The following is a 23924-nucleotide window of genomic DNA, read 5'->3' on the forward strand; positions in this document are numbered from 1 at the left end:
CCAGCTCGAAGTTGCGTAAAACTTCCAACAAATGCGCGCGCACGCGCGCGCCCGGGGAGACTTGGGTCAATCTCGTCTAACGGTTTCCCTGAACCGCTAGCAGCCCTCGACCTCGGCGGGACGGCCCGGCGCAATGACTCGCCGCCAGTGACTCAGCGACCCCACCCATCTCCCCCGGGCTTTCCTCGCAGTTCCCGCCGCCCAAAGCCGGACCCAGCCCGTCAGGTCCCCGGAGAGGGCTCTCCAAGACTAGAGGGCGAAGAGAGATGGGGCCCGACCGACGCCCCTTCCGCAGCAAGCGGTGCGCAAGGCTGCGCGGGGGGCTCGAGCCCTGCGTCCCGGGCTGTGCGCGCTCCCACCTCGCGCTCCAATCCCAGACCCTCTTTGTTTCTTTGTCCACGCCTTCCGATCTGCTGGAACCCGCACTCCCCCTCTTCCCGCGGGTCTCCCCACCCACCCGCTCCCTGCGGACCGCAGCCCCGTTGCTGCGCGCCCCTCCCGCGCCGCTCTGGCTCGGTGCCCGGGACCCCTCCGGTCCAGTCCCCGGCGGGTCCCCCCACCACTGAGCGACACCGCCTTTTTCAGCACCCAGAGGTGAGCAGAGCCCGGGCCACCATCAGGAAAGCCCCCGAAATCCCCAGCCCAGCCATGAAGTAACTGAGACTGTACCCAGTCCCCAGGGCGGAGGACGGGGGAGGAGCAAGGCTCCAGGGCGCCCCCGCCCTAACCCCCCGCCCAGCCTTCCCCATTGGTTGGCGCACTCTGCCTCCGGGATGGCAGTGGGAGGGGACCCTGCTTCCTAACCGGCTTATAAAATCTGCGCCCTCGGCGGGGTCCCGTCCTCTGCCACTCTCGCTCCGGGCTCTCCGCTCCAGAGACTCAGCAGCGCTCCCTTTGCCCACACCCACCGCGCCCTCGCGCGCCTCTCCTCCCGGAGCTAGCCCGCGCCACCGCAGCCGCCCAGCCCACCGCCGCCCTCTGCAGTCATGTCCAGCAGGTCCGTGTCCTCGTCCTCCTACCGCAGGATGTTCGGCGGCCCTGGCACCGCGAGCCGGCCGAGCTCCAGCCGGAGCTACGTGACCACGGCCACCCGCACCTACAGCCTGGGCAGCGCGCTGCGCCCCAGCACCAGCCGCAGCCTCTACGCCTCGTCCCCGGGCGGCGTGTACGCCACGCGCTCCGCGGCCATGCGCCTGCGGAGCAGCGTGCCCGGCGTGCGCCTGCTGCAGGACTCGGTGGACTTCTCGCTGGCCGACGCCATCAACACCGAGTTCAAGAACACCCGCACCAACGAGAAGGTGGAGCTGCAGGAGCTGAACGACCGCTTCGCCAACTACATCGACAAGGTGCGCTTCCTGGAGCAGCAGAACAAGATCCTGCTGGCCGAGCTCGAGCAGCTCAAGGGCCAGGGCAAGTCGCGCCTGGGGGACCTCTACGAGGAGGAGATGCGAGAGCTGCGCCGGCAGGTGGACCAACTCACCAACGACAAAGCCCGCGTCGAGGTGGAGCGCGACAACCTGTCCGAGGACATCATGCGTCTCCGGGAGAAGTAAGGAGGCGCCCACGCGGGGCCGCGGGAGGGAAGGAGAGGGGAAGCGGAGCCGCCACGCCCTTGGGGATGTGGCCCGGGCGGCGGCTGCCCGGGGGACAGCGGGGGAGCAGGGCTGTGACTGCTGCGGCGCGGCCCCGCCCTGAACCCAGATCTTGCAAGTTAGCGTTTCCTCTCTAGCCCCACTCATTTGCCCAAGAACGCCTGTCTCAGAAAGTTTCAGATTTCTTAAAACTACCGCTCTGTCTGTCCTCGAAGCCCCTTGCAAACGATGCGTGCGACTTCCCCAAACTTTGAGAAAGTTTCCTGCCCCCCCTTCCCACACCTCCCACGGCGGGCTGCCAGCCACGGGGCCGTGCAGGGAGCGAGACAAAGAGACTGCAGAGTCTCCTCCGGGGTGGGGTGGTGGCGGTCGTCTCGCAGGTCGTGGTGGCAACCGTGATTGCCTTTCCACGCGGTGGCCAAGGCCCCGCTCAAACTAGCCGAGGGCAGCAGCCCCAAAAGCCGCGGTCGCTGGCTGCCCGCGGAGGTGGCGCAGCAGCGCTGGTCTGGCGGCCACGGCCGGGTGTTTGGGTGTGGTCGCCCCGCCCCTGGCGGTTTCCCCGTGCCCCTGTGGTTAACGCGCGCCTGTTTCAGGTTGCAGGAGGAGATGCTTCAGAGGGAGGAAGCCGAGAGCACCCTGCAGTCTTTCAGACAGGTTTGTAGATTCTGTTCCCACTCGCAGCCACCGGACGCCACCCACCCACGCGCCCCACGAGCAGTTCTAAAAGTTGCTTTAACCCAAGTATAAATCGTGCCAAACTTCACGTCTGCGCTCCAAGCCCCCTAGTGGCAGAAAGACCGCAGTTCGGAGCTGCTCCGGACAAAAACCCTTGAATGATCAAACCGTTCTCTAGGACATAAAGGGAAGTCTTTAACTTTTTACTTTGTTTCAAGATTTTTTTTCCAAACAAATCATTTTTTCCGTTTCATTTTTGCAACACGTTGATATTCTGATCTCGAACAGTTACAGTTTGATTTAGATGGCGGTTTGCCAAAGTCAAGTTTTCTGCCTTTTACAAGGCCCCCAAAAGCGCAGTTCTGCCCTGTAGTTTCAAATGTAAAATGTATTGGAGGATAAGAAACTTAGTTTAACTGGACTTAAGCCAGCAAGTTTCTTTTCTTCGCTTCGCTGCAAGTTCTACTGTGGCCCTAAGCTTAGATAGCAGTATCCCTATGCACAACTATTGGCTGAAAGGTATTAATGGTTTCTACAGGCTTCACTGTGGAATGTAGATACAGACATCCTGGCAAGTGGGGCCGTTCTGGCTGGAAAGAATAGGAGTCTTTGTGTTCCCAGAGACGCTTTGCAACAGGCTGCATTCTTACTGACTATGTAATGATGCAAGCACCGTTCTAATTGGACACAAGTATTTGCTAACATCCGTTATCTAATATCTGGCCCAGACTCCAAGTATGTGATGTGAAGACTTCTTAAAGCTACAGTCATACCTCACATGTGGAAAGGCCTTTCTTCTTTGAACCTTTGTATTCTTTAGCATGTCCTCTCCATAAAGCATAAACCTGAAAATGAAGAATGGGGTTTTAAGTAAAAGGTTTTCTTGCTCCAAAGATAGATGGCCTTAAATTATTTTTAAGTTAAAATTGGAATCCCAAAGCAGGAAGAGTCGCCAGCATAGTTGCATTCTCCTGAACACTTACTGGGACGACTATAAAAGCTCCTTCAGACGAACAGTCTAGAATAACATTTTGAGGCAGAAATACATTTACCAAATTAAACACAGCAATGAGTAGTTTATTTTAGTCGTGGGGCATTTCTGATCATCATGTCTGTAGTGTTTTCTACCCCCAGTAGCAACCTCATGTAAAACAATATTAGTATAAATTGTCCCTATTTAGGGATGAGGTAAAACCCCTCACATTCTCTTCGAAGAAGCAGAATGTGACACACTGAACTTTTCTATAGAGTAAATCATCTTGTATATCTTTTGTAGGGTTTAACAGCAAGCAAAAATGAAATTTTTTCTCCAAGGCTGATCTTTTTTTATCACTTACTCCTCACTCATTTTTCCATGAAGGTGATAGAAGCATGTCAATATTTTAAGACTGTAAAGCTATAAACTGTACTCCAAATATAATTGCTTACAAGATAAGAGGTATAAAAATCCTCACGACATTCCCTTCAGGGGAAATTAAATCTTTGGGTTGTAGCAGTTTACAGATTGTGGAAACAGAGAAGGAGACCAGAGCAGCACAAATTTTACACAGTTAACACCGTATGCATTTTGATCAGTCATTCTGAAACAAGCTGAGGAACCAAACTGACACAGAGCTAAGTGAAAAAGATGTGGCCACACCCTTGTGGGATGAGATAGGGGAGTTCCAGGAGAAAAATCTACCAGAGGAAGCAAAGCAAATACAGTTCAGGGTTACACTTCTTGTTCCTTATTTGCCTGAGCTACGCTTGTGCCGGGGCGCATCCTGAATTGGAGTATAAATCTAGCCTTGTAGCTTGAGTGCCAGATGACTTGCTTGGGACCCCAAGGATAAATTTCAAAAGGTTTGAGTAGAGGGGGGGATAAAAGAGCTTACGTACTATCTGCTGACACTTCTGGAGCACTAATTTCTGTTCTGCACGTTCTCACGTACACACGAAGTTGTGAAACCTGACAGACTCCCATCATCCTACTGTTCCATGATGTGAACCCCCCAAAATGCTGTGGCATTGATTTCCTAGATTTAAAAAAGTAATAGAAACTTCACTGATATAATGTGGATTCAATAATAATGGATTGACCGCAGCCTACCATGTTGGCATACACTTATTTATTTATTTTAAAATTGTCTACTGGTCACCTTGAGTACAACTCAGCAGACCGCAATTCAAATTTGTTACTGTAGCATGGGGGTGATTTACAAACTTCTTCGAAGGTTATAAAATTCGTCAGTGCCCTTCTTTATAATAAAGAGACCTAAGGTCATATAGTTCATTTGAAATGAATACATGGGATAGGCCACAGACGTTAGCATCCTCCTTCATGCCCTGTCTTTTCTCTTTTGGAAACAGGATGTTGACAATGCTTCGCTGGCACGTCTGGACCTGGAGCGTAAAGTGGAATCCTTGCAAGAAGAGATTGCCTTTTTGAAGAAACTACATGATGAGGTAAGAGGAGTCACAGTGTGTGAACCATTGTGGGTGAAGCTGCCCCCCGTACTTGGCATGGCTGACCTTCTCCCTTTTCTTTCCTCAGGAAATCCAGGAGCTGCAGGCCCAGATTCAAGAACAGCACGTCCAGATCGATATGGATGTTTCCAAGCCCGACCTCACGGCTGCCCTGCGTGACGTCCGCCAGCAGTACGAGAGCGTGGCCGCCAAGAACCTCCAGGAGGCTGAGGAATGGTACAAGTCCAAGGTGCGAAACGAGCAAGTGTGGCCGGATCGGAAGAAAAGCATTCTTTTCTGAAAACGCTGTACCTGTCTGCGATTCCCAAGCACCTTTTCACTGCCAAGTTTAGCTGGCTTTTCCTCCTGCGCGAGTTTTCTCTCTTGCCACATCCTCCCCGCAACTCACACCCCCTCCGTTAGAATAGCAGACGCCCTTGCCACTGCCCCGCTGTCACCGTACTTCCAGGTGACCCTCTTGCCCTTGACCTCCACCCTTTGAAAACGAGGGAAACAGAGGGAATTTCTACTTGGAAATCTCAACATTGGCCTTCCACCTCATTTCCTTTGGTTTTCAAAACAAATTAGGCGTATCCTGGAACACGTCGCAATTTGAGCTTTGAGTGTAAACGTTGGTTGGTATCATGCCTTGTTTACGTATTTGTCTGTCTGCCATCTTTAAGCCGTCTCCATTATCCGGGCCAGGTAGAACCTCAGAGGACTTGTGGACGAGGCACGTGGGTGACCCAGGTTTCTGCTTCCTCCCTGACAGTTTGCTGACCTCTCCGAGGCTGCTAACCGCAACAACGATGCCCTGCGCCAGGCCAAGCAGGAGTCGAACGAGTACCGTCGGCAGGTGCAGTCCCTCACCTGCGAGGTGGATGCCCTCAAAGGCACCGTGAGTATCACAGCGCAAGAGAGGGCCGGTCACCAGCTTGGACCCGTTTCAGGTGGCCAAGCTCAGGGTGCTATCGGAAGAAAACTTTGCTCAAAGGGAGAGAAATTTACATTTTAGTCCAAAGACTAAAATTAGTTGTCAAGACATTTTCGAAAAGAACTTGGAGATCCCAAGGTTTTAGTTTACCTATATTATTGCTTCCACTAGGAAGGGGACTCGGTACTTGTATTTTCCACTGAAAATGGGAGCGTTCCCCATTTGCTGCTAGGGAAAGGGATTGCAAATGGTCTGGAAATGGTTGGGGGGATAGCTCTGTTTGTTCGTTTGTTTCTGGGAAATAAACAGCCTTTCTCATCTCTCCTGCAGAACGAGTCTCTGGAACGCCAGATGCGTGAAATGGAAGAGAACTTTTCCGTGGAAGCTGCTAACTACCAAGACACTATTGGCCGCCTGCAGGACGAGATTCAGAACATGAAGGAAGAGATGGCTCGTCACCTGCGTGAATACCAAGATCTGCTGAATGTTAAGATGGCTCTCGACATCGAGATTGCCACCTACAGGAAGCTGCTGGAAGGAGAGGAGAGCAGGTGGGGAACGGGGGGGTGGGGGGGGGGGGCTCGTGGGAGTGAATGCCAAGCTGCCCTGTGTGAGGTATTATGCCCCTTGCTTTCCATGCATCATCTCATTTCATCTTCAGAGCCTTGCTTCAAGGTAGCTATTTACCACTTTTTACAGATGAGGACCCTTCAGTTCAGATCTGGAGATCTGAGTTCTTTTGTCCTAGTCAGTTAATCAATATCTGAGCTGGGATTTCAACCTACGATTGATTCTGTGAAAACCGAGAGTCACTCTGTCGTCACACCTCCAGCCCCTTGGAGAAAATGCTTGGAGTAAAATATTTAAATGTACTAATGAGACCGATCATAGGTAGATGCTTCTGAAGCAAATCCCTCACCTGTGGATTGTGAATCTTCTTATTTGATGAAAATACGAAGTGTATAAATGTATTCCTTGTTGTTTTCCGAAAAGGTTACTGTTTTTCTTCATAAACTCTTTCTAGGATTGCTCTGCCTCTTCCAAACTTTTCTTCCCTGAACCTGAGGGGTAAGCATTTGATTCTCCTTTATGAAATATTTTATTTTTTCGGCTGCACTGTGCGGCATGTGGGATCTTAGTTCCCCCACCAGGGATCAGACCCGGGCCCCCTGCAGTGGAAGTACGGAGTCCTAACCACTGGACCGCCAGGGAAGTCCCTACGAAAAATGTTAGCAGCTTGTAACCATTCTGTTTATAAAGCACTCATTTTTAAAATGATACTTGAAAAATGCCATACAAGAGAAAATTCTCTAAGATAGGCATAATTTTCAAACAAGTACTGTCTTACATTTTCTACATCCAGTTAAAGTGAAATCCCATTTTTTTTCCCTCCTGTGGGAGTATACACTGAAGTACTCCGTCTCATCCTGATGGTACAGTGTTGTTAGCCTCTGGGTTTTAAAACAGGTGATAGTCTTTGGAATTATTTTGGGAATAGTGCTTTAAACAATCATGAACAAAATATCATAATTCTTTGGACAAGATCATCTCTTGCCTTTTAAAAAGTTTCATTTTTACTCATTTTGGACCTGTTTTCTTTATTCAGAAACCAATCTGGATTCACTCCCTCTGGTTGACACCCATTCAAAAAGGACACTTCTGATTAAGACGGTTGAAACCAGAGATGGACAGGTTGGTATCTTTAAATCAAAATGGGAGTAATTTCAGACAGGCACTGATGCACTTTTAGATCACTAAGTCTATCTCAGATACAGCTAGCTAGTTTGGGAGGTTTCAGTTTCACTCGTGCCTCCTAAAAAGAGAACAGGTCGACCTCTTCCAGCACTACACACAGCCATCTAATTATTTGGCTCCTAGATGTGAAGGTGGGACAGTAGTCTGCCTTTGTCTAAAATTAGTGATTTCCTTTGGTGCCTGATTTGAAACAGGAGTACCGCTTCCGTAAGTTACTTCCTAAACTAGTTTCATTAGACTGCCTCAGTAGCAGGAATGTTTTGATCCTGGACATAATGGCCTTCCCTGGACACTCCTAGACCCTGTCATGATGTGATACAAGGACATGCCATACGATCGAGTAGTTTCTCATTACCTCTCTGTGCCAGGAAAGAAACGGTCAAAATGTATCGTAATCTTCCCTTGCACATAAAATGTACTAGCTGTACATTTTAATATGTGTTAATTGCTTTTAAACTTTGTTGCCTATGATTGTTACAGCATTCTTCTTCATAAACACAGTATTTTTCAAGTTTACTTTTTTAAGTCATAACATTCTATCAGATACATATTTTGCCTACAGGTGAAGCACGTCTTACACATGTATCTGTCCCTGCTCGCTGTGACCCCTGGTCACGCAGAACCAACGTGATCTTCCAACTTTCACAATAAGTGATATGCCTTTGCTAGGATTTTTCTTTGACATGCTTTATGGGGTAACTTAACCATTGGTATGTAGTATTACATTTGATCCGAGTTCTGTTTTTCTCAACAGGTCATCAACGAAACTTCCCAGCATCACGATGACCTGGAATAAAAACTGCACGTACTCCATGCGGCAAAATACTACCAGTGAGAATAAAAAAGAAATCCGTATCTTAAAGAAACAGCTTTCAAGTGCCTTTCTGCAGTTTTTTCAGGAGTGCAAGATAGATTTGAAATAGGAATAAGCTCTAGTTCTTGAGAACCAACACTCGTAAAAGATTTAGAAAAAAGTTTACAACATAATCTAGTTTACCGAAGACGCCTTGTGCTAGAATACTTTTTAAGAAGTATTTTTGAATACCATTAAAACTGCTTTTTTCCATCACGTATCTGACCAACTTGTTTCTGCTTCAATAAATCTTTGGAAAACTCTTTTGGTGTCTTGCTTATTTGATATCTAAACAATTCTCTAAATTTTATGACAATATATGTTTGGGTTAAATATTTTTTGGTCTTATTGGTCAAATTCCCACAAAATCAAGGTTAGGTTAACTTGAGAAATTCAACTTTATGCTTGAAGCATAGCTCTTAATTTGGTCATTGTAGATAGACCTCGCTTCTTTTCAATCAAGTTATTTTTAAAATTCATAAATAGATGTTATATAATTTGTAGACAAAATGATGATAGGTCTTTTCATAAAATGAATCCAGCTGGGTCCATGTCCATGTGTGATTTCAGTTCTAACAAACAGACCTCCTAAAATTAAAAAAACTGACTAAAATGAAAACTGCATTTTGGTATGTGCAGCAGATACGTGGCACAAACTCCACTACGGGGGTTAAGGTGTAGGGCAACATCCAGGATATAACGGCTGCATCTTCCATTAGCAAGATGCAGAGAAATGGGACAAGTTCATTTAGTTCCAACATGGGAAACTACCCTGCTTTTCTGTGTGTATATCTATACCTGTATGTGATATCTAAATCTATATATCCACCTACAGATATTTTTAAAGAATTGTGCTTTGGGGGAGTGATGTTAGACACAAAATAAAGGAAAATCCTTACCTGTTCATTGGGAGGTGAAATTAACACATGTGAGTCGTGGTAAAATGATGCTAGTCTCTGATCAACTTTCAAAACCTGGAGCAATGAGAATGAAGTGCTGTGGTCATGAAAACCTTCCTATAGGCCACACAATGTGAGCAGAGTTTAGGAAGAGAGAGAAAGTCAAATAAATGAAAGAGGGAGGGTATGGCCTGGAAGCAATAGAGTTGTAATGGCCCAATGCATGTTCTGGAGGGAAATTTCCTTTGAGTAAGAAGTTCCTAGACTTAAGTCCCAATTTCCTGTATTACTAGGATTCCCTCTCCTCCAGGAATGATGTGGTAGGCATTCCTTGTTTTTTGTGTTTTTTTGCGGGGGGGAGCCACGCAGCACCCGGGATCTTAGTTCCCCGACCAGGGATCGAACCTGAGCCCCCTGCAGTGGAAGCATGGAGTCTTAACCACTGGACCGCCAGGGAAGTCCCTCCTTGTAATTTGTAAGTGTGTTTGCATCTACCTCTCGGTAGAGTTGCTCAGGGGAAAGTAAGATGGTTTACACTTCGTTTAACTAAATGCCAGACACTGTGCTAAGTAATATTAGTTGTGATTTGCATCATTTTTGATACTGTGGGTACCACATGAGTAAAGAAAGAACTGGCCCAGGGAAATGACCCCTAGTCAGGGTGATTTACATCCCAGTTTGCATAGGATGGTATTGGTTTATGCTTACTTATTAATAATGCCCCCTTTCAGACTCACAAGTGTACGAATTTGAACAACAGCTTCTATCTGGTCATCTTACCCTTAGCATAATCTTTTTTTTTTTAATTAATTGGAGTCTAGTTGCTTTACAATGTTGTGTTAGTTTCTGCTGCACAGCAAAGTGAATCAGCTCTATGTATACATATATCCCCTTTTTTGGATTTCCTTCCCATTTAGTTCACCACAGAGCACTGAGTACCTACCCTTAGCATAATCTTATAGGAAAGGACATTCCTGCTGAGACTCCTTGAGTGGTCCTGCACCCCACCCTCACTCCACCCCCATATCTGAACACGGATGTGTTAAGTTACATAATCAGTATTGCCAGAGCAAACATCCATCCCGAGGCTTGGGCCCTGAAGAAACTTCTTCTATTTGATTTTCGGGTTTGTTTTTTGTTCTTTGGCCATTTTCACCACATTCCTCTCAGCCTCCCAGTCCTACGACTCCTGTCTCTTCACCTCTACCCTACCTTTGGCTTCGAAGGATCAAGACACTGGCCCCATATTAGTTTTCTTCAAGCACATAACCCTTCATTATTTATTTATTTTTTTTGCATTACTCGGGCCTCTCACTGTTGTGGCCTCTCCCGTTGCGGAGCACAGGCTCCGGACGCACAGGCTCAGCGGCCATGGCTCACGGGCCCAGCCACTCCGTGGCATGTGGGATCTTCCCGGACCGGGGCACGAACCCGTGTCCCCTGCATCGGCAGGCGGACTCTCAACCACTGCGCCACCAGGGAAGCCCAAATGCTTGGTTCTTTTATGTACAACATTAATCCCAGATTAAAAGAGATTAAAAAAAAAAGTAGGGGATGGGGAGAAGAAAACAATGGCATAGAGTGTGAAGTCTCAGAAAAGTTACCAAGGGGACGGTGCAGTCTGTGGAAATAATGTGAAAATTAAGTCCTGCTAAGGTCTCTCACCGTCGTGATATATGGACTAGGTGGCTGGTGACAGAGACAGAGTCTGACTGAGTTACAGCGTGTCTATCGTGAGGTCTGCCTTCCCATGACCAGCCTCTTCTGACAAAGGTGCTGGGAAAGGAACTCTCCTTTCCAAGGCTGTGGGACTAAAGGAGGAGCTGTATGTGGTGATGGGGGACGGGTGGGAGGACATCAGCTTCTCCTGGTCTTTTCCTGAAGAAAACAAGGTTGAAGCAGACCCTATGCCCCAAAGAAGGCTCTCTCCCCAACCTACCAGGCTTCAGCTAAACAAAGGGTCTCTATAAATCCGTTGGGGCTGCCATAACAAAGTACCGCAGACTGGGTGGTTTAAGGAGCAGAAGTTAATCTTCTCATAGCTCTGGAGGCTGGAAGTCCAAAATCAAGGTGCTGACAGGGTTGGTTTCTCCTGAGGCCTCTCCCCTTAGGTAACCTCTTCTTGTAAGGAAACCAGTCATATTGGATTAGGTCAAATGACCTCACTGTACCTTAATCACCTCTTTAAAGACCCCATGTATTTCCAAATACAGTCACATTCTGAGTTAAGACTCAACACACGGGTGTGGGAAGGGGGTATGGGGGGCATGGGGGCAAGGGACACAAATTCAGCCCACAACAGTAGTCATAGTTAAACATTTGGAGAACATTCTCCTTGTCTGTACTTGAACTAGGTCTGTGATGGAGATTTTCAAAAGGCCGTAAGTTTGCAAAGTCACTGAAGGTTAATACGCTGCTTAAAGGTTTGTGGCCATTCGTGACTGGTCAACTTCTCCGTTTTCTTAAATCCCCTCTCAAGGTAGAGAACAGTTTTGAGACAAATGCTCTGGAGACTTTCTCTACACAGCTACCCTGTAAGGCAAGTATTTCTTTTAGGGCACAGTAGGAGGTGAGGAGACAGCCATGGAAGGTTCTGGGAGGGTCACAGGCTGCTCTCAGATGAAGATTTTCCGCGGTCCAAGAAGACTAGTCTAAACATTCGAGTTCCCTGTATGTATCAGGCACTGTGCTGGGTGTTGGCTGGACAACCACAGTCTGCTCCTTTACTGAGTTTATAATCTACCAGTCTCGTTGGGGAAGAACAGTGCTATGGACTGAACGTTTGTGTCCCCCTCCAATTCATATGTTGAAACCCTAACCCCCAATGTGATGGCATTAGGAGGTGCAGCCCTCATGAATGGGATTAGTGCCCTTTAAAAAGACACAGAGAACCTGCTTTCCCTCTGCTCTGCTCTCTGCCCTGGGAGGATACCACGAGAAGCCTACAAAGAGAAGCAGGCTCTCAGCGGACACCGGATCTGCTGGCGCCTTGATCTTGGACTTCCAGCCTCCAGAACTGTGAGAAGTAAATTTCTGTTGTTAAAGCCCCCCAGTCCACGGTATTCTGTTACAGCAGCCTGGACTAAGGCAAACAGGGGATGTTGTGTATGAGGTGTTGGAGGCATCTTACTTCCCAAATGTTGCAAAGAGGCTACACAGGTCACTTCAGGTCAATTCAGCTCTACTCAGGCTGACCTAAGGTGGAGAAAGTTCCTGTTCTGTCCTTGGCATTCAGACCGTGGCTTCTAGTCCTGACGATGATCAGAATTCAATAATGGGCCTCTGTCTCTCCAGAATATGAAATTCTCTCTATATTTTCCTGTATTTTATCACATTAATTGTAATTATTTCTTTTAAAAAAATATTTATTTTATTTTTAATTTTTTAAAATTAATTAATTTATTATTTTTTTGGCTGTGTCGGTTCTTAGTTGAGGTACACGGGATCTTTGTTGCAGCATGCAAGATCTTTCGTTGCAGTGCGCAGGCTTCTCTCTAGCTGTGGTGTGTGGGTTTTTCTCTCTCTAGTTGTGGTGCGTGGGCTCCAGAGCGCATGGGCTCTGTAGTCTGCGGCCCGCAGGCTTTCATCTGAGGCATGTGGGCTCAGTAGTTGTGGTGCGCGGGCTTAGTTGCCTGGTGGCATGTGGGATTTTAGTTCCCAGGCCCAGGATCAAACCCAAGTCCCCTGCGTTGGAAGGTGGATTCTTTACTGCTGGACCACCAGGGAAGTCCCTATTATTTCTTAATGTTTGTTTAAAGGTCTTTGTCTGCTCATGTCAATATGTGAATCATGTGTGAATTTGTTTATAGTGTCTGTTTTCTCTTTTGGTTTTTGATTATTTGGTCCTTTTTTTTTTTAGCACACTTCATAGTTCTTTACTGCATGCTGAACATTTTAAATGAATGCTTGTTTAGGCTCTGGGCAATGTCTTCATTCTCTAAAAAGGAAGAATAATTTTCTTTTTACAGGCAAATTGAGTACCAGTGGGTCACCTTGATCCTGGTAAGGGTTAGTTACAGTTCTTGTTAGGTCTTGTCTATTTTAACTCCATTATCTTAGTACTGGTCTTCACCTTTCAAATGTGTTCCTTAGCCCCAGGATAGGACATTTCTGGATCTCAGCTATGGCCTGGATGCATTTATCGAAGCCCTTCCACTTCGGCAGACACTCTAGCCTGCTCAGCTTTTAGTCTGTTTGCTACTATTTTCTGCTGGGTTTCCTGGAGTTTCACACTGAATATATACAGCACAGGAGATGGCCAACAATTTGGATGTTTCTCTGTCAACTTAGCCTAGGAAGAACACCATTTTATGTTGAGCTCTCTCCCCCATTTAGAAACTGCCCTCATGGGAAAAACCAAGCGAATGTGGATTTCACCTTGGAGTCTTTGCTTCTCCGAAGGAATATAGCCCTTAATCTCCATTCTTGACTGTACTGGTTGCTCTCAAAATAATTACACCGTTGTGTGCATGTTTGTGTCTGCTCGCGCGCATGTGTGTGTGCTCCAGCTATTATAGTTATTTTCATGGAGTACACAGGTATTCAGTTATCAATTACCACTATGAACCATACAATTATAAAACTCAGCAGCTTAGAACAACAATTTATGATTCTGTGGGTTGACCAGACTCAGCTGGGGAGCCTTTACTTGGGATCATTCATGCAGTTGCTGTCAGGCGGTAGCTCAGGCTGGGGTCCTCTGAAGCCTTCACTGGACTTGACAAAGAAGATGACTTCTTCATTCTTAAGTCTCTTTCCTCAGTGTTCTTTGCCTTCTTTCACGTTCCAGATATTGTCTCATAATCCATGCCTTAGGTTTCTCGCAGCGTGGTCTGAGGATAGTTATACTTCTTACAGTGTGACCCACGGCTAAGAGGCAGGAAGCAGAAATATCCAGGTTTGATAAGGGCTATGTCTGTAAATAACACAGCGTAATTTCCACGCATTCCATCCATCAAACCGGCCACAGAGGCCACCCAAATTCAAGGGTGGAGAATTAGACTCTACCTCTCCACGTGGAAGTGGCAAGGTCACATTACAGAAGAGCATGTGGGAATGAGAGCGAACGTTGTGGCCATCTTTGGAAAATACACATTGCCACAGAGGCTGAGATCAAAAGTCCCAATCAAAACTGACTTAAGACTATAAAAAAAACCTGAATAGTCTTTCTTAAAAGAAAATATCAAGAACGGGGGACTCCCCCGGCAGTCCAGTGGTTAAGACTTTGCCTTCCAATACAGGGGGTGCGGGTTCGATCCCTGGTCAGGGAGCTAAGATGCCACATGCCTCGCAGCCAGAAAACCAAAACATAAAATGGAAGGAATATTGTAACAAATTCAGTAAAGACTTTAAAAATGGTCCACGTCGGATAGACCTAGAGTCTGTCATACAGAGTGAAGTAAGTCAGAAAGAAAAAGACAAATACCGTATGCTAACACATATATATGGAATTTAAGAAAAAAAAATGTCATGAAGAACCTAGGGGTAAGACAGGAATAAAGACACAGACCTACTGGAGAATGGAGTTGAGGATATGGGGAGGGGGAAGGGTGAGCTGTGACAGGGCGAGAGAGAGTCATGGACATATACACACTAACAAACGTAAGGTAGATAGCTAGTGGGAAGCAGCTGCATGGCACAGGGATATCGGCTCGGTGCTTTGTGACCGCCTGGAGGGGTGGGATAGGGAGGGTGGGAGGGAGGGAGACGCAAGAGGGAAGAGATATGGGAACATATGTATATGTATAACTGATTCACTTTGTTATAAAGCGGAAACTAACACACCATTGTAAAGCAATTATACCCCAATAAAGATGTTAAAAAAAAAAATGGTCCATGTCAAAAAAAAAAGAAAATATCAAGAACAGATATCCCAACAGTTAAATTCCACCAAATATGGAATGTACACATTCCAAATCATCACAAACATTTTCAAATCATAAAAATGAGAGAACCTTTTCTAACTCATTATATGAAGAAAGCATAACCTTACTCCCCAAACGAGACAAGGACCCAGCAGGAGATGAACACGGCAGGTCAATGCTCTTCACGGATAGAGATGCAAATACCCTCACAAAACATCAGCACACCAACTTGTGTGGCTGAGGTTCTCTGAACAGCAAAAGATGGAGTTAGATGCACAAGAGATTTATTTTGATGTATGAATGGGAAGACATAGGAAGAGACAGGTGAGCCTTTAGGCTGCAGTATAGGTCTGACACCAGTGAAAGGAGAGAGGGAAGGACGGAATCGTAGGAGTAGCCTCAGACTGCAGTGTTGATTTACGAAAGTTTCAGCAAAGCCTATGGAAGTTCCTCAAGTCAGTGGCTGGTTAGAAGAGTCCCATGTCCCACAGGAATGGGTCAGTACTACAATCTTTACCGCGTTCAGTCACTGGTTTGGGAGCATCCCAGGGGAAGTGTGTCCTTGACCCAAATGTGGTGGTGAATCCAGAGGGTTGACAGTAGGGCCATGAGTCAATTATGTTTCCTGAAACAGGAGATTTAAGTGATGTATCTTCCTTATCACGACACAAATCAAGCAATATATTTAAAAACAATACTTATGTATTCTAAACATATAAGAATAATAAATGTTGCATATAGCTCAGGGATACAAGAGTATTTTAATATTAAAACTGATTAACATAATTTAACATTCTGACATATGAAAGGAGAAAACCATATGATTCACTTAATAGACACAGAAAAAAGTTTCATAAAAGTCAACACCTAATTAATATAAAAACTTTTAGAAGAATCAGAATATAGAGGGACTTCCCTGGTGGCATCGTGGTGAAGAATCTGCCTGCCAATGCAGGGGGCATGGGTTCAATCCCTGGTCTGGGAAGATCCCACATGCCACGGAGCAACCACTGAGCCTGTGCTCTAGAGCCCGCGAGCCACAACTACTGAAGCCTGCACACCTAGAGCCTGTGCTCCACAACAGGAGAAGCCACCACAATGAGAAGCCTGTGCACCGCAACCAAGAGTAGTCCCCGCCCGCCGCAACTAGAGAAAGCCCGCGCAGCGATGAAAGGTATTTATTTATTCTTAAATAAATTTAAGAAAATAGAGAATATTTCTTAACTCAATATGAGGTAGCTATAAGAAAGCAAAAGTAAACATAAAAAACGATGGCGAAATAATATAATTATTCCCTTTAAGATCAAGAAAAACAGGGATACCCACTATCCCTGCTCCTATTCAATACTGTACTACAGGGAAAAAGAATTTAAAACAGCAATAGAAAGAAAAGATAAAACTGTCATTAATTGCAAATAATATAATTGCTTATTTGGAAAACCCAAAACTATCTACAGATAAATTATGTGCAAAGAAAAGCAAAGGGTTGAGAAGAAATAAGATACTCTTTTAGATAAAATAAACACCACATTGGAAAGACATGTCTTACCAGATAGGGCTATAGTAAAATACAATAGCGTAGTATTGGTGTAGAGATAGACATCAGGAGAATACACAGTAAGTCCCCTACATACGAACGAGCTCTGTTCCGAGAATGCATTCTTAAGTCCAATTTGTTTGTAAGTCCAACAAAGTCAGCCTAGATACCCAACTAACACAATCAGCTATATAGTACTGTACTGTAATAGGTTTATAATACTTTTCACACAAATAATACATAAAAAACAAACACAAAAAATAAAGAAAACATTTTTAATCTTACAGTACAGTACCTTGAAAGGTACAATAGTACAGTACAAAAGCCGGCATCCAGGGGCTGGCATCGAGTGAACAGGCAGACACGTGAACTAACTTACGTGACTGGACATGTGAACACAGCACGTTTGCAACTGAAAGTTCGCAACTTGAAGGTTAGTATGTAGGGGACTTATTGTTATATAGAGTACCCCCAAATAAACCCATGGATCTTAGTTTGGGCTGCTATAACAAAATATCATAGACTGAGTGTCTTCAACAACAAACGTTTACGTCTCACAGTTTGGGAGGCTGAGAAGTCCAAGATCAAGGTGCTGGTAGATTTGGTGTCTGGTAAGAGCCCACTTCCTGGTTTGCAGATGGCCGTCTTCTTCCTTTGTCCTCATATGGCAGAGAGAGAGAGAGAGAGATTGAAAGCTAGCTCTCTGGTTGCTTCTTATAAGGGCACTAGTCCCACTGTGAGGGCCCCATCCTTATCACCTCATCTAACCCTAATTACCTCCAAAGGCCCCTCCAAATACCTTCACATTGGGGTTTAGGGCTTTCAACCTATGAATTTTGAGGGGACACATTCAGTTCATAACACCAAGTATATGGAAATTTGCTTTATGATAGAGTGAGCACTGTTCTAACATACATTAATTGGAAAATCATCTCTTTTTTTTGTGGTACGCGAGCCTCTCACTGCTGTGGCCTCTCCCGTCGCGGAGCACAGGCTCCGGATGCGCAGGCCCAGCGACCACGGCTCACGGGCCCAGCCGCTCCGCGGCATGCGGGATCCTCCCGGGGCACGAACCCGTGTCCCCTGCATTGGCAGGCGGACTCCCAACCACTACGCCACCGGGGAAGCCCTGGAAAATCATCTTGAGAAGGACCCTTGAAGGGGAGATGCACCATTGTATATCCAAAACTTTTTCTGAAGCCTTTCTGTAATAGAGACCCAATCTTCCCTTTCAGCTATTGCCTTCCTGAACTTGAAGCAATGAATATCTCCTTGAGGAAAAGAGATGATAACTGGATGGTTTTAATGTCCCTTTATGAGCTGTCAAAGATTTCTTTGACACTTCACAAATTCTATACCTAACAGTTCACTGTCTATGAACAAAATTAATTTTTTAAATTTAATTTTTATTTTATATTGGACTATAGTTGATTTACAATGTTGTGTTAGTTTCAGGTGTACAGCAAAGTGGTTCAGTTATACATATTCATATATCCATTCTTTTTTCAGATTCTTTTCCCATTTAGATTATTACAGAATATTGAATAGAGTTCCCTGGGCTATACAGTAGGTCCTTGTTTTTAGATTTTTTTAGATTCCACATATAAGTGATATCACATGATATTCGTCTCTCTCTGTCTGACTTACTTCATTTAGCATGATAATCTCTAGGTCCATCCATGTTGCTGCAGAGGGCATTATTTCATTCTTTTTTATGACTGAGTAATATTCCATTGTATATATAGACCACATCTTCTTTCTCCATTCATTTGTTGATGGACACTTAGGTTGCTTCCATGTCTTGGCTATCGTAAATAATGCTGCTATGAACACAGGGATGCATGTATCTTTTTGAATGATAGTTTTGTCTGGATATGTGTCCAGGAGTGGGATTGCTTGATCATATGGAAACTCTATTTTTAGTTTTTTAAGGCACCTCCATACTGTCCTCCATAGTAGCTGCACCGAGAAGCACGCATTTTAAGGGCAGAGGACCCGCAAAGCTATAACATGGCCCGGATGTACTAACCAGAATCCGCAGTAGCTAGATTACCTTTGGTAAATGGGTGTCCACACCATTGGTCACGTGTGTAGCCTCTGAGTCTGCCACTGTGGCCACTCCACAGCCACTCCACACTCCACAGCCACAATGACTATTGTTCCAGTTCTAAGACAGAGGTTAACGATGGCTGGCTAATGTCAGTTGCAGAGTCATTCTGTCTACTTGGTATGTTTGGTGTCTCTCCTGTACTGGGATGTGTTCTGGTTGGCGTTAATTGATACAAAAATCTTCACACCGTGCATCTCCCACATTCCTGTCCATATGCTTCTACCCCAGCCCTCCTTGTGTCTAACAGTCCCGTCCTTTTCTTTCCAGGGACTTGGCCAGCCTGCCGCGCTGGGGGTCTCAGCCCAGGAATCTCTACACAGTCTCATCTCGGGCTGCTTCACCTTCTATGCCGGGTGCATCACTTGCACCCCTGCTCATTAGGAAGATCTTTGCCCTCCCCACTAGCTTTCAAGGCCACGCCTGAACGTGGCTGCAGTAGAGCACCAAGGAGTTCAGCGCCTGCCCACGCACTGAGCCAACCCGTCTGCACACCAAGTGCAAGTTTTTGCTGGTTGTGTGGCACCTCGCCCCCAGATGGCCACAGGTGAGCAGGGGAAGGCCTACTAATACAAGCACAGATGGTGACGTGGGTGTGCGGGCTGCCAGCTCCTGCAGCTTGCCTGTGCTCTCCTGTTCCTGCTCGACCCTGGATGTACCATTTCCAGCTCTTCTAGGGTCCATGATGAGAAGACGTAATTCTCCATTGCACATGCAATGGCCTTCCTTTAGAACACAGGGGTCTGTGTAGTAGTTCTCCCACCAGGGCTCTCCATAAACTACAGCCTCCTCCAACACGAGAGAGTCGGCTGGATTTCAGGGCCAGAGCTTCAAGGCTCTTGTACCACGGTCTGGTGGTACCTGCTGCGGAGCCTCTTCCTGCTGTGGGCTCCACAAAGCCGGCAGCCTTGTGTGTTACCTGGTGTCTGGACCACAGCAGCATTCCCATGTGGAATATGTCTCAATGATCCAAGGAAATCTAACAGGTAATGCGCCCTCTTCTTCCGGAAAAAAGATGCAAGATGCAGTAACAGCTCTTCACTTTGGAGGGAATATCCAGGCTTGTCCCTGACCACTGGAGCCCACCGCTTTACTGAAACGGCAGGTCCCTGACTCTGACAGGGTTTACCCCCCGCCCTCCGGAGCGCACACTTCTTACCAAGGTCTCCAGTGTACCGGCCACGCCTTCCTTTCCTGGCCCGATCAGCATGGCGGCACTGATGTAGGGGGTCCATGCGATGGTCCTAGGGATCTCCAGGTCTCTTTGGATTACATCATGACTGAGGGTGGGAGACTGCATAGAAGCCTGGAGCCAAACTGTAAATGACTGCTCCTGTCCATTCCATATGAATGCAAATTGTTTCTGATAAGAATAGAAAATAGCCCCACCACGCTTGGGTCAAATCAAAGGCTGCATGCCATTTCCCTGAGGCATTTATTAACCTGCTCTAGCAACAATGCAGCATCCAGTACAGTAGATGAAACTGGGGGTGCTACTTAGCTGAGCAAGCAGTAGTCTTTAGTCATCTTCCCGGATCCAGCGAGTTTCTGCAGGGCTCATACTGGTAAATTAAATGGAGATATGCTAGAAACCACCACCACTGTATTCTTTTGGTTTTAAATGGTTGCATTTACGTTTGCCAGCCCCCTGGGATACGACATCGTTTGTGATTTAATATCTTGACTGGGAGGGTGGAGAGGGGTAGTTTCCATCTGGCCTTTCCTAACCATGACAGCTGTCACCTCGTACACCACAGTCCCAAGGTGACTACTCTAACTGTCATGTATGTCCATTTCCATTACACACTCAGGGGCTGGGAGAACGACCAGTGGGTGATTCTTGTAGACACAGTGGACCCACTGTGAGCTGGACTTTATCCAGGACTTTATGCATCTCCTGGACCCCATAATCCTCCATTCCAGCAAGGAGGCCATGGAATTGTCAATGCACGCCGTGTCCAAAAGCCCTCAAGAAGTCTGGTTAGTCCTCTTCCCCCGGAGTACAGTCACTCAAGTAAACGACTGCACGTCCTTTTAGAGGAAGGACTTGCGGACAATTGCACGAATTACCGCTGAAGCATCTCAGGGTTCTTTCTCTAGGGACCCGGCCACCTCTAGAGTCAAAGTGTTCTAGATCTGAACGTTGGCTCCGTCCTTACGTCTGTTAACAAACCCAGCTCTGTGTCTGTCTCACAGAGCCCTGGCCGGCAGATTCATCTTACCACCTGTTTTCTCTGACCACTCCTGGTCCCAACTGTGTCTGTTCAGGTCTTCTAAGAAGCAGAAGCCAAAAAGGAATCGCTATACAAAAGATTTGTTGGATGAGGGACTTTCCTGGTGTTCCAGTGGTTAAGACTCAGCACTTCCATCGCAGGGGGCGTGGGTTCAGTCCCTGGTCGGGAAACTAAGATAGCACATGCCACACAGCGTGGAACACAACGTTATTAAACAAATAAATAAATAAATAAAATAAGACATTGTAAAAAAAAAGATTTGTTGGATGAAATACCTATGAAGGACAAAGGGAGCTATAGAAGTAGGGAGGGAGAAGCTTCAGACCACAGGGCAGGTCTGACATCTGTGAAAGGAGAGAGGGAAGGAAGAATTGGATAAGAAGAGGCTCAGATTACAGTTCTGCTCTAAGAAAATTCTTGGCCAGACCAATGGGGAGTCTTGAACAAAAGGCATCCTTTCGAGAAATCTTGCATCCAACAAATGGTCCTATTCTAGCGCACACGCTATGCTCAGTCGTTGGCTGGGAATGGTCTCATGGCAGCACTGATTGAGAATGAATGGAGAGGTAGACCCCAAAAAGTGCCAGTTGGAGACAGTCAACGAGCTACATTCCACAGTGGCTTCTCTCGAAGGGAGTTTTGACCCATTGCGGTCACCCCACCCAGGACCACACAGCAATTCTTGTTAAAGGATATTTCCTTAGAGGCAACATAACCTGCAGAGATTCCTCTCACCCTCCAATGAGGAGAAATGATTACATTATTAGACAGAGCAGTGTCTGCCCCTCTTTCATTCTCTTGTTTTTCAGACGGTGTCCTGGCTCTGTGTGCATTTGAGAAAAGAAACCCATCACTTACTCATCCATCTCCTGATGGCCTCTCTTTAGCTACATGAGGGCCCTGCTCAAGTTTTTAAATGATTATTCTCCTTTAAGATCACCTCCTCAAAGAGACTTAACTTTCTTTCCTTAACTTCACTTTCCGTTCCTTTACCATATTTTTCTCCACAACACTTATTATTGTCTATAATGTTATTCTGTATTTGTGTGTTTGTTGTTCAGTTTTCTGTGTCCCCTGTTTGAATGTAAACTCCATGACAGATGGGACCCCCTTTGTCTTGTTCACTGTCATATCTTTAGTACTCAGCACACACATGACTGACACACAGTACATGCTTAATATATGACGATTAAATGAGTACGTCAGATCTTAGGCAGACCAACCTCCCCAGACACATCTAAAACTAGTCCCTGGAGTAGGGGATGGGGACAGAGAAAAGATGGTTTTTTCCAGTTGTATTATGGAGATCTCACAATAATGTCATAATAAATCAAGGATCATCATACCCATTTTGCAGATGAGTAAACTGAGGTTATACAGACGTTAAGTAATACAAAGTCATCCAGCCAGTAAATTATGAAGGTGGGATTTGAATCCAAATCCAAAGTGTGCGCTCTCAGCCGCTATAGAATACTAAGAACAACAACAAAAGCCCAAAACCTAGCTTGTAAATAGGTGAGTTCTGAGAAACACTAGACTAGCTCCACTTCCAAACTTCTTGAACAGAATGACTCTCACCATCAATTTGATACATAATAGCTAAATCACAAAAGAGGAGTCATGAAATAACCCTAAAGCACTTCGAAATTTGCCAACGAACAGCTGATTACGTCCTCTTTTGCAAAGTGAACTAAAACTGTTTACTTACCAGGCCTCAGAAGGGCTTAAATGTTCCACACAGAATATCGAAAATCCAGAGAATCACTGAGTCATTACCTGGTGCCAGACTGAATGCTTCAGCGTATTTTCCTGGTATTCTAACCTGTCTAGCACCTAATGACTCAGTTACTCTTATTTAATCTCTCTCAGGATTTTTTCCTTACCAAGAAGCTACAAATAACCTCCATGGTCAGTGAAGTTAGTCTCTTCAGATACCTGTCAAATGATTTTTTTGTGGTTAATCTAAAGCAAAGGTTAGAAAAAAGGATCCATCTCATTCTGGAAAGCAAACAAGAAAAAGCCCTCAGCTGGGAAGAGTCTAATTGTTCTTAGCACACCCCCTGCTGGCAGGACCATGAAAAAGCCACACAAATCAAACAGCAGCTTCTAAAATCAAATGCGCGTCAACCTAAATTTTCAGTCTTCTGTTAACCTGATAAATTATTCAGCCTTCTTACACATTTAATAAAGCTCTGAAAACAGGTCCCAGAAAACATTTGCAAATAAAATATAATTTGAGAAATAAATAAAGCCTTGGTAGGAGGCTATGCTCTTACCCGAGGTGACTCTGATGAAGTACACAAAGTGGGCCACCTGTCCTGCTGATTTCTGAGTTGTTTTCTTCAAGGGGCAGTTCTTTTTGGCTTGGCAGTGAACATGGCGGTAGTTGCTTAATTCCTGGAGAGTGGGGTGTGTTTGATTCACAAGCCAGAGGCCTGATGAAATCTGGCTTTGGTAACCTCCAACGTCTTTTCCCAACTTCTTCACAGAAAGATCTCCTTGGGAGAAAATCCTTTATTTGAATCTTTTTCCATAAAAAAGGTGTGTGTGTGTGTGTGTGTGTGTGTGTGTGTGTGAGAGAGAGAGAGAGAGAGAGAGAGAGAGAGAGAGAGAAAGAGAGAGAGAGAGAGAGAGGAATAGAGAAAATTGCTTCTGGCTCATTAACGCCTTTGAAGACACTAGGCTAAGAAGACTGCTCCAACTACGTGAAAATGTAAAAACAAGCTAGCAAACAAGCAACAACAACAACAAAACCCATCTATTCTTCAAGACAATTGATTGCTGACAGAGAACAGCAGGGCAAATACCTAAATGGCCATCGTGGTGCCCAAAGACATACTGACATCTACTGGTAGGTCTAGAAATCACAGGGCTTTCCCAAGGGCCACACTGAGCTGTATGGAATTGGATGGATTAATATCTACTGGACACAGCTCAGAACTATTCTAAGTAAAAGATGAATTTATTATGACCATCAAGACTATTTCTGAATTTTTCTATTATTTATTAAAGTCCTTTTATCTACCAGC

At 45.8% G+C, this 23924-nt stretch overlaps 1 protein-coding gene and 1 long non-coding RNA gene across 2 annotated transcripts; one reads left to right on the plus strand and one right to left on the minus strand.

Annotated features, from left to right (window-relative positions):
- The first annotated feature begins 826 nt into the window (after positions 1 to 826).
- VIM (vimentin) lies at positions 827 to 8517 on the plus strand. The gene is made up of 9 exons (XM_067704328.1): positions 827 to 1549; positions 2186 to 2246; positions 4617 to 4712; positions 4801 to 4962; positions 5485 to 5610; positions 5977 to 6197; positions 6671 to 6714; positions 7253 to 7338; positions 8156 to 8517. The coding sequence occupies exons 1-9, from the start codon at positions 987 to 989 to the stop codon at positions 8195 to 8197; spliced, it is 1401 nt and encodes a 466-aa protein (XP_067560429.1). The 5' UTR covers positions 827 to 986; the 3' UTR covers positions 8198 to 8517.
- Positions 8518 to 14772: 6255 nt separating this feature from the next.
- On the minus strand, positions 14773 to 23681 carry LOC137205978 (uncharacterized). Its single transcript, XR_010934396.1, has 4 exons — positions 23172 to 23681; positions 18202 to 20223; positions 17113 to 17213; positions 14773 to 15642 (listed from the first exon to the last, which is right to left on the minus strand). It is a non-coding gene; the product is annotated as an uncharacterized lncRNA (long non-coding RNA).
- Between the last annotated feature and the right edge of the window lie 243 nt (positions 23682 to 23924).

This window comes from Pseudorca crassidens, chromosome 1, assembly GCF_039906515.1.
Source record: "Pseudorca crassidens isolate mPseCra1 chromosome 1, mPseCra1.hap1, whole genome shotgun sequence".
NCBI classification, from domain to species: Eukaryota; Metazoa; Chordata; class Mammalia; order Artiodactyla; family Delphinidae; genus Pseudorca; species Pseudorca crassidens.

Coding starts and splice junctions, on each gene's coding strand:
- VIM (XM_067704328.1), top strand. CDS start 987: ATGTCCAGCAGGTCCGTGTCCTCGTCCTCCTACCGCAGGATGTTCGGC. Junction 6,198..6,670: donor CTGGAAGGAGAGGAGAGCAG/GTGGGGAACGGG, acceptor AACTCTTTCTAG/GATTGCTCTGCCTCTTCCAA. Junction 7,339..8,155: donor TTGAAACCAGAGATGGACAG/GTTGGTATCTTT, acceptor TTTTCTCAACAG/GTCATCAACGAAACTTCCCA.